The following is a 19,185-nucleotide window of genomic DNA, read 5'->3' as shown; positions in this document are numbered from 1 at the left end:
AGGTGGTTCCTCCCTAGGGCTGGGGATGGTCAAAGGCTTCTCCCAGAATAGCTGGCCTGGGTTTCTGGAGAGCATGAAACCTGGGAGACCTTGCATCCTCCTCTTAAGAGACCAGTGGAAAGCAGGGAAGCTCTTCTAGCATCTGAGCCAACGCTTTCCCTATGCAGCAGCCAGTGGTTTTTTATCTTATCCACTTCTAATGTCTCTAAAGTGAAGTACAAACATTCTGACTTCACAACTTTCCTTGAGCCATTCCCCTGCTACACTCTCATCTGCCCCATAGTGTCCCCTTTCCACAAACACAGCGCGGATGTCTCTGATCTCATCGCATGCTGAGTAAGCCCCCAAGCTTCTGGAGTGCCACAGCCGCATCCTTCATCTGATCCAGGAGTGGGTTGGTTGCCTTTTGTTGCTGTCTGCTGCTATCCGTGGCACAGCTCTCTGAGTAGCCGGCCAGCTCCTAAAGGGCCAAGACTATGTCTCATTTGCCTCTGTATTTCAGTGTTTGCTCAGGATCCAGTATGCAGTGGGTGCTGGGTAAACATTTACGAGCAGGTTTAAAGACGTTCCTTAAGAAAAAATAAGAAAGGCTAACCTGTAATGACAGTCGCAGTTTTTCAAAACTTTCCTCCAATTCTTTCTTTTCAAGTTCATGGGTAGATACCAGTTCTGCAGAGAAGACATCAGAGGATTAGGTTGGTCTTCTGAAAAGGACAAAGCAAGTCTCTTTTGGCAGAATCAAATTAGTGAGTTTAGATAAATAAATGATCCTGGCTATAGCAGATGCAAAGTTGAAGATTCCTCTGATCATTTGAAATGACATCTGATGGCCAGGTTGTGACTTAGAGGAGAGTAAGAAAGACAAAAGGACTAAGGGAAGGGAAGAGAAAAAGGGGAAGATGAAAAAAATTTAGGAGAGAGGCCAACAACATGCATAGGCACACATGTGCACACTCATACACACACACACACACACACACACACACACACACACACACGCTTGTCCACATGTGCTCATCCATACACTTACGATTCTTCATCCTGCTGTACACCCTCTTCCCCCTTACTTAGGTCCTTTGCTCAGAGCACCCATTAATTCTCCTATTTTTCCTAACAACAAAAACAATTAACTGACGTTCAATGCCCATTTTTCCCTCCCAGGAACTTGTCTTCCCAGCACGAAGCAGTCATCTGGGGCTGGTGAAAGACCCGACTGAGGAGAGTGGGTGTGGGGTGAGCCACCTTACTAGATAATGGGTGGGGCAGATGGGACCAGTGCTGTGTCAACGAGGACACGATGGTGGCCTCTGGATCACACTCTGAGCACTCCAGCTTGCTAGCATTTGCTGGAGCGAAAATGTGGTGTGAAGACACTCAGATGGAAGAAAGGACTAATTGGACTGTTTTCTCTCTGAGGGTTTGGGACAATATTGCTATGTGAAGTGTCACCACAGCAATAATTTGAAAGTTAGGCAGAAAGAAGTGTCATGTAGCAGTTATTAAGCAAAGGGATTCTGTCTTCTTCCAGTTGAGAGGAGTCATATTAGGTTGGTGAAACCCATCTCATCCTGGCTACGCAAGCAATTTATTTCCATGTTATAACTAGACAGAGGAAAGGTCTCCTTAATCAGCCCAGGTCACGCTGAGAACAGCAGAGTATCTGAGCCCAGCAATTATCATTTTTGTTTGGCATGAGATGCAATTAGCAAAAGCTTTGTGGTTTTCATTGACCCAAATCTTTTAGCTAATGGTGGAAAGGTTGAAAACTCTGGTTGTCATAGCTGAAATTTACATGTGGAAAGAAAGCTTATGTTGATTTCATTGACATAAAACCAAGTGGCTTCTGATCTGCCTACCTCTGTCTCCATAATTAGTTTTAACAGACACTGAGAGCACCATCCTGACCATGGTAATGAATTTTTTAAGCTCTTCTTACATATAACCACATTGTCTTGACATTATATATAATTCAAAGACTTTGTGAGATTTCATTCATCTACTATATCTGTTTATGTGAAAACTCAGAAATAAAAGGCAATGTCATGGCTTATTACACCATTTGCCTTCGTATTCCTTTTCCTGAGATCAAGTTCCTACAGTACAATAAGGAGCATTTTTAGATGACTCCAATAACCCATGGGAAAACAAAAGCCAATAGTTAGTCTGAGGATGATACAAGGCACTGCTTATTATGCAACATCTGTGTCCCCATGATGTATGTCTTTACTTCAAGGTCACGACACTCCTGTCTATCTAATACTGTGCTCTACAACATGGCTCTCAAGTTTTTCTGCATATCAGAATCACCTGGGCCATGTTTACAACTTCTGATGCCTGGGCTGTACCCTAGTGTAATTATGCTGGAAACGCAAAGGTGGGATCCATGCTTCTTTTTTATTCTTACTTTTCTCCTAATTCTCCCCATAGTTCCAATGTGCAGCTCAGAGTGGGGACTAATAATCCAAGGATGCAGTTAATACATTTACCTAGCTCTCAGGAAATGATTCGTTCTTACCTCTACCTGGGGCACTGACCTTCCTAACAGCTCCCAGAGGTGATGGGTCTGGTGTTTGAGGGAGACAATAAGAGGTACTATGAGCACTTGTCACTGCACAGTGGATTTTGTTCTTTGAAAGAACAGTTTTAAAATAATAATAAAAACCTTCTGATGTTAATTCTCAGATTTAAAAATTTGTTGATTCATTGCTAAATTTTTTTTTTTAAATTTTAGGACAGGGTCTACAAGGTCTACAGGATCTCACTGCGTAGACTGGACTTGTAATGATCCTCCTATTTACAGCCTCCCAAGTGCTGGGATTACAGGCATGTGCCACCACATCCAGTCTCAATTGCCATCTCAGCATGCCCCAGAGGCAGGGCCAGCATGGCAGGCCCTGTATTCTGCTTAAGCAGGTGCTTTAATCTGCTGAGCTATTTGGCCAGCCTTTCTCACCATTTTTAAACATATTCTTTAACAACCAGCCGATGGAGGAGAGAGTACATGTAGTATGTGCAATTTAAAACATAAATGGCACATATTAATATAAATGCATGTTAAAGAGTAAAAAGCATCTTTCTTCACAAGGGAAAATCTTAGTAGTAGAACTTAGTATCATCACTGCTATCGATTTACAAAAAATCCCTATGTACCTGAAGTGTATTAGTCTGTGTTGTTACTATAAGGAAGCACCTAAGGGAGGCTAAATTTATAAAGAAAAGGGGCATATTTAGCACACAGTTTTGGAGTTTCACAGGTGTAGCACTCACATTAGCTCCGCTCTGCTCATGTGGGAGCTGCTCCAGTTTGGCTCTCCAATGGCCCTCAAAAGCTCACAGGCTAAAGCCATGGCCCCCTGGCACAGGGTTACTGAGACATGGTGGAACCTGTAAGAGGCAGGGCCTGGTAAGGACTTTTTGGTCACTGAGTGGGGACGCTGGCCCTCTCCTTGCTCTCTTTTGCTTCCTGGCCATGAGGTGAGATCTCACTTGGTCACATGCTGCTGCCATGAGGTGCTGTCCTGCCACAGGCTCAGTGCAGTGAGGCTCGCTGATGAGGGTCTGGGCTCCTGAAGCTGCAAGCCCACGTAAACCTCTGCTCCTTCGAAGCTGGTTGCTTCAGGTATTTTGGTATTGTGATGAAAAGGTGATTATCACCGTATACATGCAAGAAAGAAATCACCAAGCTGCCAAGCAGGAAGCCACACAGACTGGGGTCATGCGCTCCACCACACATTCTAGGATCACATGTTCGAGGGTCTTCTCCACCACGACCCTAGGGCGTCTCACCAGGCCCCACCTCTTGGAAGTTCCTTCGCATCTCATACTCCCATGCTGGGAAGCAGATGAACCCCTGGGAGGTAAACCATGCTGAAGCCATAGCACAAGGGTAATTCAGTTACAAAAATGTGGAAAGAAAGATCTGGAGACTCAGTGTGTAGCCACAATAAATGTGGACAAAAAGTGCAAGCCCTGTGGATGCTGCTAGAGCGCAGAAAACACCACAGATATGAGAACACCAACACTGGAGTTTCTGTAGTTTCTGTTTAATGTTTTAAGGCTATAATACAAGATAAAGCACAAAGTGTCTATGCCTACTTTAGAAGAGTGGTGGCCCTCAAGTTTAGGCCCATAGAATCATTCAAGGAGTTATAACAAGTCAGAATGCCCCTGGTGCTGCCCAGACCAACTGCATCAGAATCCTGGGTGTGTAACCGAGGCAGGTACAGCTTTTCAAGGGCTTCTGATATTCAGGCAAGAATGAGAATAACTGCTTTGGAGAAAAAAACACTGTAGTTACTTGAATCTTGTTTTTTGGTTTTTTTTTTTTTCTCCCCTGTTCTTTGGTTAGAACCTTGGGCTTAATGCATGCTAGGCAAGTGCTTAATCTCCAGTCCTAACTGAATTCTCAATTTCTATTTATTCTCTTCATAGAAACAAACAGAAAAGATGCACAAGAAAGGAAACAAGTGAGAGGGGGCACTTGGCTTGTGTGGCCACTTCTGCCCGCTGCACACAGGGCTGGTAGCTACCTTGCACTTTATGGTCATGGTCATCCTGCAGGATCGCAATGGCAACTGTATGGTTGTTCTCCATCTCCAGGAGTGCAGCCTCATGACTGGCGGTGATATCTTCAACCTGAGGAGAGTCACAGTTACTAGTTATCCCGAGAACTAGGAAGTTCTTGTCAGCAATATCCTTGCTGCTTGGACAAGAGAGGTGCCGTTCAATGAGAAGAAAAAAGTCAGTGGCCCCCAAAATCAAGAAGTGATGGCCACCTTGAGCTTGGTACCAAGGCAAAGGACTGACATGCTAGTGAGGTAGCAGTCTCTGGAGTTATGAAGAAGTCTCCACCCATGTATGGGTGTTCCTGCCATCTCTCAGAGCCCTAGCCTGGCCACCGGACCGTCCCACCTTTCTCTCCACTCCCATCCTTTCTCCTTACAGGAGGCGGCTGGTGGGAGCATACTATGCCAGGTCAATGAAGGAACTAAAAATTACTGTGCTGTATATTACTGACTAACCTCATGAAGTAGACATTTTATGCTCAGATTAGACATGAGGAAGCTGAGGCTCATACAGTTTACAGGTTGTGTAAACGGCAGAGCTAGCAGGGCTGCCCGGATCTGTCTTATCCCAGAGGTAAAGATCTATCAAACATGTCACTGTGCTTCCCACAGCTTCTACCCAGGAAAGGTAATAACATCCCAACATTCGCCTGTGGGTGCCGGGTGGAGGCTGGGAGACGGGCCTGCACCACGGCACCAGATTCTGGAGCCTGAACTTGGCCCCTAGAGTATGCTTCGGATTTCTCTCCTGTCCAGGTGATTCTGAGCTGCTCCTGGGAAGGCTTCTGAGTCCCTGACTGAAGGTCCATTTTAGGAGTTTAATCACAAGTGTCCAGCCAGGCTTGGACCTTTTACTTTGATACTTATTGATTCCTCTACCTACCTTCCCCCTCCCACCTCCTGACTATCATATCTATTGTTTTTGCTACTTCTGTGGTCTAGAGAGAAGAAGGGCTCTCTATAAGGGCTCACTGATACATGGAGGTAATTTTTTTTTTTATTTAAAATGGGTAGATTCTTATTCTGGATAGTATAATTTCATGGAGAAATCTGCCTAGCTTCTCTCTTTTAGAATGAGACCTTCAATCTTTAAAATGGGAAAATTACTGGAAAAAATCAAGAGAGCCTACAACACTACTCAGGACAATGTAAAAGTGGACTGGTATACAGTGATTCATTTTTACTTGTTTGACATTCTTGATGAAACAGTATTTTACTTGAGGTTCGGAGTTATAAATCTACTCAGAAAGGCTCGTTAAAACAGTATGTAACTGTACAATTCCATTTATATGAGATTTTAATGGACTCTGTCCAAAGTCTTTCATCTGTTGGAAAAATAAATCACTATTTTAAAAAAGGAAAAGGAAATGTCCTTTTTTTTCTGCTCCATTACAGATGTAAGTTAAATAGACAGCATGCATGTTTAGAAACAAGTGCCTGCATGTTTTCTGGAGATATGTTACACAGATTAGTACAGTAAAACACCTTTTATTGGTGCTTGGCATGTTTTTAATTTATTGGGCTCTTACATAACTTACCATGGGAAGGTTCATAAAAGAGACACAGAAGGAAGGGCCAAGTCACAGGAAAGTCCCTGGAGGTTCAACATGCCCCAAGTGGTAATGCTATAGTATGTCTGTGGCTAACCTGTATGCTTTTCTGGTTTGTGAGAAGACATGTTTTTGATTAAGGGGTGATAGAATTTCACATCCAACATATTAAGGATGATGTAAGGGCATGTTATATCTGCCATGGCCTCCATTAGTGAAATCCTGATTTTCTAACTTGAAAACTGATACAGAATTAGATGAATGATTAGTGTTTATTAGGAAATTTTAAAAAATGAGTCAAAAGTTGGACATAATCATCCTTCATCTTCAGTAATTCAGGTTTTATGCCTCTTTGTATTTTTAAAAGAATGTTCCCCAGTGAGGAGGGGATACTGTCTCCTGTGGGCCATCCTCTTTCGAGCCATAGTACTAATCTCCTTCTCCTGTGGGTCCCAGCTCCTTCCTGGAGCAGTCATAAAGTCACAAAGCAGCCAGTAAGGCTCTCCAGCCTGAGAAGACCTTGGAGCCCTCTACAGCTATTTGAGCAGATTCAGACAAGTTGGCCCACGGGAAACACAGGATGACTGTATGTATTATAGATTACAAAATCAGAAACAGAACTGGCAAGCTCTGGCCAGCTTATGGTGGCTGAAACCTTCACTCCCTCTTTTAGAGACCTGGGTATGGTCCTCTTGAAGCACCACCAGCCCACACTCCACCCCCTACACTAAGTCAGAATTCTGGGCTATGGCTCAGAGGAGTCTGATTTTGCCCGTTAAGCAGCCCTAGTGGTTGCAAAAATGGCTATTTGCTGGAATACAACTTCGTTCCTGCTGCTGCTTGCTGTTTAGCTGGGCTGGTACAGCAGTGGAAAACCATCCCCTCAGATGGGGAAGAACAGAGCTGCAGGCTTTACTTCACTCATCCATTTGCAAAATGCAATTATGTGGGGCTTTAGTAATTCAGTTAGAGAAGACTTACATCTTGAATGAAGAAACACATGCTCCATAATGTCTCGGTTTCTCCCATTAAGCCCAAACCAGATTAACCTCCCATTTGCCCCCGTCCCAGACATGTGTCTGTAACAGATGGGGGTGGGGAGGGAGCTGGCTCCTGCTTACTGCCTCCTAATGACTCTCCTGCTCCAATAACCAGGAATCCTTCCTCATTTCATCACTGGCTAGACAGCTAGCCATGCCAGGGCTCTCGGGCCAACTTCGTCCCATTCTGGATGTGCCTTTTGCCCTCTCTGCCTCCACCTTGGGGGCAGGTATGCACAGAGGCTCCCTGTCGCCCAGACTGCCTCCTTGAAGCATAGGAAGCTCCAGGGTGAGCAGCGAGGGCCCCTGGGATCTGACTCTATCAATGTGGTTTCCCCGATGATGGCTGGAGCAGGCGGGCACAGCCAGCAGGCCCAGGAGCCACAATGCAGGACAGACCGAGTGTCCGTGCATTCAGGTCAGTCACGGAGAATGCAGTTCCTGTCTTTTAGTCTAAAAGGACACTTGTTTAAGAAAGAATAGGAAGGCTGTCCTGGTGATATAAGGAGAAAAACTGATCTTGGGTGGGTGACCTCTAAGTGATATAGGGAACCTCCAAATGATACAGAGGAAAATGATCTCTCAACCTGACATGGATGAGTTTGTGTTCTCTAAAACCAAAGAATGAATTTTAGGAACAAATGGAGGTTATAAGAATATATTTATTTTTTATCTCAGAAGCCGTTGATTCATTGATTTCAGCTGTATGATTCCAAATTTGTTCTGTGTTAGTGTCCTCTGCACTTGTTACGGGTGGGCTTGGGGTCTGAGATTGCATTTTCTTCCTTCTCGTTGTCATTTTGTGTAGCACTGTCTTCTGACCTTTGTTGTAGAGCTTTGTTGTAGTTATAACCTTAGCACCTACTGAAATTCAGGTGCAGATCCACAAAGGTTGGATTTATTCTGCTGTGCCTGGCTTGGGTCTGGCTGCTGTGCTCAGCTCCTTCCTGCTGCCGCCCTTGGAAGTGAACCTGATGTGCCCCTCTGGCAAGATGTTCTGCTCCTGGACTAGCTGGGTGGCTTTGTCCCCTACTCTCTCTGCAGGGATTGCAGCTGCAGGGTTTCACCCCAGGCCTGTATGCCAGGCCTGAGCTCAGTCTGGTGGGGACAAGGTGGAGTAGGGGTGAGAGGAAGCTCTCCCACACACTCACGGGGCCTGGGCTAGGACTGGATCTAGGGTCCCCAGAACGTGGCAGAAATTCTCACTCAGCAGGCAGGGAGTGGTGGGGTGCTGTAGAGTGGTGGGGGGGTCCCAAGGGGGTGGAAGAGGGTCTCACCCACGCTGCGCCTGGGCTTGGACCGGCAGGTCCTGCCAGCGTAGGGTAGCCAGAAGCTCTCCCACATACTCAAGAATATATTTATTGAGGAAAAGAAAGCTCCTGTCCAAGAAAAGGACAGGAAGGGGCCCCAAGCAGGTTGTCCCTGGGGAAGCTGTCTCTTTCAGGGACTTTTATAGTGTAAAACCATGTGGGGGCTAAGGTGGACAAAATGGGAACTTGCTTAGGTGGATGTGGGGTGGGACAGAACTATGGTCAACCAGTGGGATTACAAGCACCACTGCTCAGGTAAAACTGATGAAGTCCAGGATTCAATGGCGAGTCACGAGTCACGTAGCAAGTGGGCATGAATGTAAAACAGGACTTTATCTGGTAGCCATCAGATAATTTTTCCTGGCTTTCTCAGGGTGAAGATCAATCCCGGATGCTAATCTTTAGGGAGGTCAGCATTTGTTTGACCTTTAGTCTTTAGGTCTGGCTCATAGCAGGAGCATCCATCCCTCCCACAGTTGTGAGGTATCTTGTCTTCTGTGTTATCTCCTTTGAGGGTCTGATCCTGTTTGACTGCCTATAATATTTCTATCTAATTTGGCTGCCTGCAACACTGGGTCTGAGAAAAATCAAAAATAAATTCCAAAGGATAGGTGACTCTCCAAGGGCAGGACTCTCTGCTCAGAATCCAGGGCAGAATCTGTGACATATCCAAGAACATGAGGTCCCAGTAACTGACGTCAGAGTGGCTGGCGAAGAAGCAAACTGCATTGGACTTAAGAGAGAGAGGGACAAAGTTCACAACCCCAACCCTTGAATGCCAGGCTCTGAGGCTACATATATTTGGGAAACAACTAAAGGCAGCTCAGAAAGAAGGACGGGAATCTGGACTGCCATGCCGCTACATTTGGAGCAACAAAAGAGAAGTACACTTGTTTATGGTGAAAATCTGTGTTTAATGCTCTGGTATGGATATGTGTGGAATCTGGCATCTGTAGACTGCTAAAGAATGAGAGCTGATTTTGATTAAATAAATTTACCATCAAAATTTTAAAGTAAGAATTCCAGCAAATCAGAGTCCTATCACATCCTTAAAGGTCACCCTCCTGCCCACCCCACCCCCCAACAGTCCAAGTTCCTGCATAGCACCTGCTGGGCTGAGGAACCAGGTCCTGCACCTCCCTGGACACAGGTAGTCTGCATGCTAGTCTTGTGGGGAGCTCTGAGAAACAGTGCCGCTGGGCACAGTGGCACATGCCTATAACCCAGAAATTGGGAGGTCAAGGCAAAGGTCTAAGTTTAAGGCCACTAGGCAACATAGAGAACCATATATACAAAATATAACAAAAACTACTTTTGTGGAGTATGGTTCAGTGGCAAAGCATTTGCCTAGCAAGTTCCTGGGTTCAATTCCCAGTACCACAACATAAGTAAGTAAATACATATAAATAACCAGTCTTGTGCTAGGCTCCACCCTAGTGCTCCAGTGAGCAGTTCTTATTTCGTCAGTGTGGGCATTCTGTTCTGTCAGTCATCCAGCTGATTCCCATATGTTCTGAAGCAGAGACCCTGAACAGGGAGAAAGCTCCTGTCCCTTGTGGTAGTAGACAGCTAGGCAAGAAGGATTTGGATAAATTTGTTTCTACAGAGATCCCGTAGGGAAGTCAGAGGTCACCTTGTCTTGTGAGCAAGTCCCAACTTGAGGAAAGGCTGGAACCTCAAACTCCAAACAATCCTCTATGTCAGAACTGAAGCAGACCCCACAGCATGCTGCTGGCCATGGAGAGCTAGGGCCAGGAGGAGAGGCCAGTCAGCAATGCTATCTGCTGAGGTTAGCACTATCAACATAACTGTTCATGAGAAGTAAGGCCCAGTGGGGAAGAATGCAGGCTGGAATAGCTGAAACCACACGTGACCAATCCCCATTTCAGCTCCCACTTGAGTTTCCTTTCCCCTAGACCAATGGACATCTCCAGCAGCTGACACTCAGAGCCCTGTGTGGCGGTGTACTTCCTCTTCTTCCTCATATCCTGCATGCTGTACTGCAAGAAGTGGGAGGTTGCGGAACCAGCCAATACTCAGCAGCAGCAGTAGAACCAGGCCCCTGAATCAGGCAGGGATCTGCACAGCTGGTTCTCCAAACCGCTGGGCTGCTAGCAGAAGGGCCGCTCACCTCAGAGCATTCAGATGCTTTCTCCACCACAGTGCCTTCCCCTATCCTCACACTTGGAAGTCAATCCTCAATTCTCAAACACATCTATATTTCTCACCCATGGTTATGGTTCCCTGAACTTCCTCTATGAAATAACCAAGCCCGTATTTAATAAATCTTGCTGTCTCCTGCAGTAGCCTGTTACACTGCTCTGCATACAGGGAGCCTTCTGTATTCTTTGCATAGGGAGTAAATAAATATATGGCTCCAATGGCCCCAAAGAACCAAGAAAAACAGAATTCGGTGCCCTCATAAGACTGCTTTTAAAACATACACAGACGGTTAACAAATATGCTCAAGTGAAAAATTCAAGGGTTTTTTCCTTTTCAATTCCTCTGAATCTGAAATCTGTGATGGGTTGTTGTGTGCCAATTTAGCCAAGAGGTGAGAGTACATAACCTAGCCTGTTACTCCACCCTAACAAAACATTCAGGTGATAATCTGAGGCCTGGCTAGGAGCTGTGCTGTGCGGCTGGTGGCTCTATCTGGCAGTGGCACTGCTTATGTGGTTCACTCTGTGGTTCATCCAGGGGCCGCTCCCCTACCTGCTGCCCACTTCCTACTTGTGGTACCTTCTTTGCTGGCCTACACCTTTGGACTGAAAGTCTTTGATGAAGGTTACATATTTTCTATGCAACACTGGAGATGAACAGCCCAGGGATACGGAAGCACAGCACAAGGTCATATCTGCACCAGGTTTGAGAGCATGAGAGAGCCCAGACTGGACACTGTAGCAGGTACCAACGTCTGCCGCCAACAGTTACACTTAGACCACTTGGTAGGTGTGATGTTTGGACTTTGGTTTCTGTCCTTAACACCAGCAGGTGACTTTAGCTGTGTTCTCTTCTATGTCCTAGTTGCTAAGACTAAACTACCTCAAGCAGACAGGTGCATCTGCTTTTCATCCACCTCCAGGGAGGATGGCTAACATGAGGTGCTCACTGTATGAAGTAAAATGCTGTAAAGTAAGGAGCTCTTTATTACTACTATGGTATGTATTATTAGGCTGAAATGTGTCCCATGTGCCCCTGGGGCAGGGGGAAGAAGCTTGCTGGTATTGCCATATGGCATAATTATTTGGAAACAGCCTAAGGAGATCAAACTCAGGTTGGTGATAATGGAGGACCATGCAGCCCTATCCCCACTGTCAGTTGAGATTTAAAGAGCACTACCCATGAATGGTAATTTACCCCGAACATAAGCAAACTATAAACATAGCAGTTAGAAGAAGGGCACCCAGGCATCTGAGCTTAGGGGTTTAGAAAGAAGAAAGATGGAAGGAACAGACTTTGTGGAAGTAGATAGGACTGTTCTATGTGTCTCTCATCAGTACTCACAGAAGTGATGAGCACTAGCATCTGGCTGTGGCGTGGGCACATCTCGCTCCTACCTGATTTCACACTGACAAGGAATTATTGTCAGGAATATTCCCAATGGGAAGTATTCCCTCATTATACCTTGGATGAATGTCCCTGCCCAGAAAAATTGCTGAGCTAAGGTTAGTGATCAGCCTTCATTAGTTCATTCAACAAATATATGTTTCATGCCTAACTTCCGCAGGCATGGTTCCAAGGATGAAGATGTAGCAGGAAGCCTGGCAAGCAGTCCTAAGGCAGTGTGTGGCAGCACGCACTAGTGAGGCAGGCTGCATTCCACCCTGGCTTTTCCATAAGGAGCTCTGTGAATTCTTATTTAACCATGTGGACTCGGTTTTCTCACCTGTCAAATGGCAATAAGAATGGTATACATACCTGGTAGAGTGACTGAGGATTCAGCGAGTCAGTGTATGTACAGTTGAAATCAGTACCTGGCACAGAGGCAGGGCTGAGTGTGAGCCCACCTGTTACCATGTCTGCCCTCAGGATAGACCGGTCAGAAGTAGGCTCATGTTAGTCCAAAGTGCTAAAGAAACACTAAAGCAGGAAAGGGGACAGGAAGTGTGTGCTCATCATAGGGGAAGGGAGTATAATTTTAGATAAGGAAAGACCTCATTGAGAAATGATGAGAAAGTGGTATGGAAGAAAACCAGGAAGAGAGAGTGAAAGCTATCAAGTGTGTGGAGGGAGAGGATTCCAGGCACAGCAAATCCAAAAGCCCTGAGAAACAGCTGGGAAGACCAGGGCAACTGGAAGAGAGGTGGTGGGGGTCAGAGGAAAAGATGGAGTCAGAGTGTGATCGGGATCACAAAGTCACCCACTGAAGAGGACAGGGTTCCCTCCGCCCGCCAGCTGTGCTACCCAAGAGCACAGCCCAGGTCTGCGCCACAGACTGACCTGTTCCTGGTGCTGGCACCGGACCTGCAGCAGCTGACTATGGTGCTCCTCCTGCAGTTGCGCCATCTCTGCCTCAAACTGCAGCTGTAATCGCTCTTGTAGCTCCTGGAGTTCAGCCTGCTGCTGCCAGCCCATCCTCCTCAGCTCCTCCTCAAACCGCCGCTCCAGATCTTCCTTCTCTTTCTGCAGCTTCTCACACTTGGCTGTGTTGAAGGCTGGCAGAGAGCATGAGAGTTTATAAACACATTTAAGAGGGGCATGGAGGGCTCTATCCAGGCAACACACTAACACCCAAGCCGCCAAGTGAACAGCGTTTGACTCTCATAAGGGACTCTGGATGCTGAGGTAAGACTGGAGCCCATACAGCTCCAAAGACTTTCCCAGGAGGTACAACAGATGGAAAGGTGCATGTAACTGCTAAGCTCTTGTGCCTGCCCATAGAGTAGTTTCTCAGAGACCATGGACCACAGGTATCACAAATGCAGACCCCAGGTGCACACTGGGAGAAGAGCACCTGAGCTCCTTGCATGGGCAATTGATTTTTATGAAGTCAAAATGTTGAATATGTGTCTTTGTTACTTTTCTTGCTGCTGAGACAAAATTCCTGATGCCTAAAGTTAAGGGAGGAAAGGTCTATTAGCTCAGTTTGTAGAGATTTCAGTCCTTAAGGGGCTGGCTCCAGGGTAGGGTGGCTCTGCACAGCAGAATAGTTCATGGCAGGCAGAAGACAGAAAAATCAGTCCCTTACCTTAACATTGATTTTTCTGACCCTTTTATACTCTATCTATGCTGCTGTGACTACGGTAGGGCCAGTCCAATCACTGAATTGACCATATACCCTTAATCCCAGCATCATAACTCTAGACTCAGCCTCCTCTGAAAAAGACCTATGGTCACATGAGGTCTCGAGGGGACATTTAGACACAAATGATAACATTCTGCCTCTGAATTCCCACAGACTCATGCACTCATGGACTAAGAGCTCTTAGTCCATCTCCAAGAGTTGCCAAAGTCCCAACAGTTTCAGCACTGTTGAACACTCCAAGTCCCAAGGCTCCTTTGAGATTTAAGGCAAACTCTTAGTCATGAGCCACTGTACAAATGAAAAGAAAGTTAAACATTTCCAACATTCACTGGCATAAGATAAACATTTCCATTCCCAAAGTTATAAACAGGGGAGTATAAAGAAACAGGACCAAAACAAGTCCAAAATCCAAGAAGGCAAACATTAAGTCCTGTAGTTCTATGTGCAGCATCAGAGGCAATCCATGGCAAGATGTGAACTCTACAGAGCTTGAGTGGCTCTGCCTCTGTAGCACTGCAGTGGTGGTAGCTCCTGTGGCTTTTCTCTTAAGCTTGCTCTATTTCCTCACAGTTTTCCCGAGAGAATCCGTATTTCAGGTTTCTCTAAACTTCTGGGTCTCCACTTTACCTTTGGCTTCACACTCAGTGTCACACACTGTCCTCTCAGGAGTACACTGCCTGGCTTCTCAGGCCTTTTTCTGAAATCTGGATGGAAGCCTACCTCACCCTGAAACTATTGCATTCTGCATGTACCCAAAACCAGCGCCACATGGATGGATGCTAAAGATTGCCAACAGCTAGAGCTGCAGTGAGGCTTTCTCTTTCTTGGCTGTGGGGATTGAGCACCTAGATTACCAAGCATTTCGAACCTAATCCTGAGGACCAAATTCTCTAGGCTGCCACCATCCTGGAATACGATGCTCTGGGGCTTTCTTCTCAAAGCAAAATCTTTCACTTACATAAATTTGAGGCTTCAAAGGGTGGAGTCCTGCCGCTTCTTGTGACATTTTTAGGCCATCTTTTCTATTTTGTTGCTCCTTCTCAGCAGTCAAGATCTCTTCTGCTCTATCTCTGTAGTCCATGGATTTACTGGACCTTCCTTTCTGTCTAAACTCACAACATTTTAATCATTCTGCTGGGCTCTTTGCTCTTGATTCTCGACACAGATTTGGCTAAAGGCCCCCCAGTGTTGAGGTGGAGCCATACCACCACCTTATTATTTGACTACCTTGAAATTTCTTCTAAAGATTAATTAGTCAGTTGCCCTTAATCTCAGTCTCAGGCAAAGTCTGAATATGAGTAAAATTGAGACAAATTTTCTGCCAAGCCATTGCAAACGTCATTTGGAGTCCAGCAGCCAACATAGTCCTTCTCGGCAGAAACTTCCTGAGCTCTAACCAGAATCTGCAATGCAGTACAGCCTCAGACATTCCAGCTCTACATTTCTCAGAGAGAATCTCTGAACTTATCCAAACTCTTCCCACAAGCCATTCCCAAAGGCTCCTAAGTCACATAGTGAGGTATGGTCACAACAACAATCCCATTCTCAGTACAAATTCTGTCTTAGTTACTTTTGTCATTGCTGAGACAAAGCACCCAATCTCCAAAGTTAAGGGAGGAAAGGTTTATCTCTCAGTTTGTAGTTTTAGCCCCTGGTGGGCTCGCTCAAGGGTAGGGTGGCTTTGTACAGGAGAACAGTTTATGGCAGGCAGAAGACAGTAAAATCAATAATTAACCTTAATAGCATCTTTCTGCCCCTTTTATACTATGCCTATGCTGCTGGGACTAGTGCAGTGCTAAAGTAATCAGTGAACTGATCACATACCCTAAAGCCCAGCATCACACACTCTAGATTCAGCTACCTCTGAAAAAGCCCTACAACTGCATGAGGTTTTGCAGGACATCTAGACACAAACCATTCAGCATGTGCACCTAATAAGGACCATGGGTGATTTTTGTGTCCTTTAGGCTTTGGTGTCTGTGTATTCATGCATGGAGCTGGAGACCACGTAGGGACCTACATCCAAGGCTGTTCTCTCCATGCTGAAGTTCCAAATGGAACATGAAGTGAAGTTTCAAATGACCTAAAGCTTTACTGACACCACTCTCAGGGGAATATGTTGTTCTTCACTATCTTGTCCCAGAAGTGTAGAACAATGAGTTACTGATACTTCTCGGTGTAGGTATTCGCCTCTCACTGTAGAGGCAAATATCTCATAAGTTCACCAAGTGTGCACACAGCCAGAAGAACACAAGACAAGGACAGCAGCCATGCCGGATGCCATGCTCAGCTCGTCCTACAGAAGCCTGCTTTAAGTTTGTTCCCAATCCACCCTGTGTTATGAGCTAGAGTGGAGCATTATCATCCTAAACATCTCTTCTCAGGCTCAACCTTGTTTCCAAGAAGGGAGAACAGTACCTAGAAAAAACCGTGTATACATAGCATTTTGACTTCACAAAGATCAATTTGTATGTAACGGGGAGACATTGTCTTTTACTTTACAATACAGCAAGCACCTACGTGTACTGATTAACTATAATCTACACTCAGGGGGATTGCTCTGATCAAAAAAATACATCCAGGTCACTAGATAGCATCTGGAGCACCCTATTTAGAACGACCTACTCCACAGAGGCAGCTAATTTAAGGAGAAGAACTTAGGAGAGATAATATAAGAAAATCCTACCCCCCGACCCCTGAGAAATGTATGGTTGACTGGCCAGATTTTGTACTAGCACCTTACCTTTGTGTGAATGGTATATAAAACACTATGTGGTCCAACAGCCCAATGCTGTTCCGAAAGGCTTTCTCAGCCTAGGACCTCAGCATGCCCAGTGTCCTGTGTCCCACTATTTAATTGTGGATCCTGATCTGCCAGTGTAATCAGCGCCTGCAGAGGACTGGGTTGTAGGAGACGTCTGCTGTACATGTGAGTCATAAGGGGTGCTGTGTCAGTGAAGAATTTATCAGCAAAACCCAAACCAACTATTGCTAAGAATTCCAAGCAATATCATGAAAAATACTCCAAAAAATACTACAAAAAAGCCTTTTGTTGGCTTACAATTTCAACAATTATTACAATTACCATGGAGGTTTCTAAAAATAATCTTTGTGCTGAAATACAACACACAGGGCTGGGGGTGGAGTTCAAAGGTAGAGCACTTGTGTAGCGTGCATGAGGCCCTAGGATGGATCACTAACACTACAAAAAATAAACACACAAATATAAAATCACAAACACATAAACATTTGGGAGTACAGTGCAAGGATATTATTATCAGAGAGTAAGATGCTGACCTACCATTCCATCAGCCATGGATTCCACAGTATATATTTTCTACAAACACAAACATTTTTTCCCACTTAATCACCAAACAGTCATGCATGGGAGGAAATAGATGTTATACAATAGTGCCATCCCATGCTCAGATCTACTTATGATTCAGCAATTGTTACAATAGTGTCTTTTCTAGATAATGAACCCAGTTCTAAGTCATAAATTTCCTCTAGTTATCTTGTTTCCTTGGCCCTCTTCCATCTCAGACATTTCCTTAGTCTGTTTCAGAACACTGATACTTTTGAAAGCCTGGTGTTTTAAAGAATATCTCTCAATTTATCATGTCAGATGATTTTTCTTTATTAAATCCCAATTGTGCATGTTTCATAGGAATAACAAAGTGGCACTATGTTCTTTTTGACTAAGTAATCATAAATTTGAATTTAAAATTTTTAAAAATGTAAATTTTCCCTTTTATAATTAGTGAGATAGAAAATCAGAAAAATAAGGCATACTGCTGCTTGTTGACTCATGGTAATAATGTAAATAATTTGGTGGTACACAGGAGGGATGTCAAAAGTACTCCCTCTAGGAGTCAAATATGTTGGGTATACCCCATAAGCATCTTTATTATCCTCACACCTGCTTCAGGTAGGAAGGGTATATCTAGGACCAAAGGGCTGCTGAGGCAATGTACTTATGACCACAGATAGTAGTATAGCATTTGGTGACCTGCTAAAAACTACTGGTTTGAAAGGAAAACTTGGTCAGTTTTGTGGTACCTAGTAGTGAGGTTGTGGGGTGAGAACCCCAGGGTCCTCTCCTCTCATTCCTTCAAAAGAGATTCAATTAACAAAAAGGGATGGGAACAATTGGCCAAGTCTGGTAGCTTCAGGGAGGCAATTCCTGTTTCCAGTTCTTGGGCCCTGTGTCCAACTTCTCCCAAGATCCTCCAACTAAGAAAAGTTATCAGGGACTTGAGTGAGTGAAAGAAGTGACCAGGATCCATAGATTGGGCTGGTGGGGCTTTCATGGAACAAAGGCCCTAGTACATCAATTAACAAATAATCATCAGTGGAGTTGGCTGCAGGGGCACACATCTTGTGTTTCCAGCACATAAGAGGCCAAGGCAGTAGGATAACAAATTCAAGTCCCACTATGTCAGCTTAATGAGACTGTGTCTTAAAACAAAAACTACAGGGGTCCCAGAATGGAGTTCAGCAGCAAAGTACCTATGGATTTGATCCCAGCACCACACACATAAAAATGTTGATGGATTATATTAAGCCTTATTGAGGCAAATGAAGGGGCAAGAGTTGTTGGGAAAAGCCCAGCCACCCTACATATGTATGAGCCCCTCTACTCCCAAAAGGGGCAGCTCCAGATCGGGAGTACCCCAGCATATCTGAGAACGAGGGTCTTCAGGAGGGTGCTCTTGATTTCTGTAATTCAGGGAGCACAAACTTCATAGTGACCTTTGCCCTGAATGTCTCATACTGGTAGATGGCTTAAAATAAAGCCACAATATTGCCAAGTTTGCTCACATTGTTAGTCTACAAAGAAGTTCAGAGGAAACACACAAATGGCCAAACAAATAGGAAAAGGGGGTTGATGCCACTCATGATTAAATATATGCACATTAGAGAGAGAAATAATTTGTCATCTATAAAGCTGACAGATATTCTGATATACACGAAGGGTGGGAGGAGGAAAGTGGTGCCCCACGGGCTGGTGACTGAGACAGAGCTGACGGAGCTGCCACCTGGGGCCAAGACACTGTTCACAATTTGAACATGCTTGGGAGCATCTAGAAAATGCATGGGTTCCCTTTTAGGGTGAGGAAACTGTTCTAAAATAGATCACAGCACTTGTTCCACAACTTATGAATATACTGAGTTGTGTATTTCAAATGAGGGACTTGTATGGTATGAGAAATATATTCCAAGAGAAAAGAAAAAAAGTCAAGAAAAAAAATGACAGAGAATGTATCAGAGGACAAATTTAGATGTTGCATAGAAGGAAAATCCATATCCATATTTTAAAACTTTATATAGTTGTGGTGAAGCTATATGGTAGCAATAAAACAAAAGTGAGAACCTAGTTACCACACACACATATGGACACATGGGAGTATGTAGAATATAAAAATAATTCCCCTTTCCCCTCTCCCTTCTCCCCCTCCCTTCTTCCTTCTC

At 44.9% G+C, this 19,185-nt stretch overlaps 1 protein-coding gene across 2 annotated transcripts in view; it reads right to left on the bottom strand.

The window, feature by feature from the left end:
* Positions 1 to 19,185, bottom strand: part of LOC101575422 (microtubule associated scaffold protein 2) — a 77,175-nt gene that overhangs the window by 11,553 nt on the left and 46,437 nt on the right. For both annotated transcript variants that reach the window (XM_004631055.2, XM_023715075.1), the window contains 3 exons: positions 12,909 to 13,123; positions 4,530 to 4,635; positions 596 to 669 (listed from right to left, as the gene is read on the bottom strand). In XM_004631055.2, the coding sequence (XP_004631112.1) occupies positions 596 to 669; positions 4,530 to 4,635; positions 12,909 to 13,123 (395 nt within the window). The remainder of the gene's footprint in view (positions 1 to 595; positions 670 to 4,529; positions 4,636 to 12,908; positions 13,124 to 19,185) is intronic.

Source organism: Octodon degus, unplaced genomic scaffold (assembly GCF_000260255.1).
Source record: "Octodon degus isolate 3935 unplaced genomic scaffold, OctDeg1.0 scaffold00038, whole genome shotgun sequence".
NCBI classification, from domain to species: Eukaryota; Metazoa; Chordata; class Mammalia; order Rodentia; family Octodontidae; genus Octodon; species Octodon degus.
Note: the sequence above shows the minus strand (reverse complement) of the source record. Positions and strands in the feature narration are given on the sequence as shown.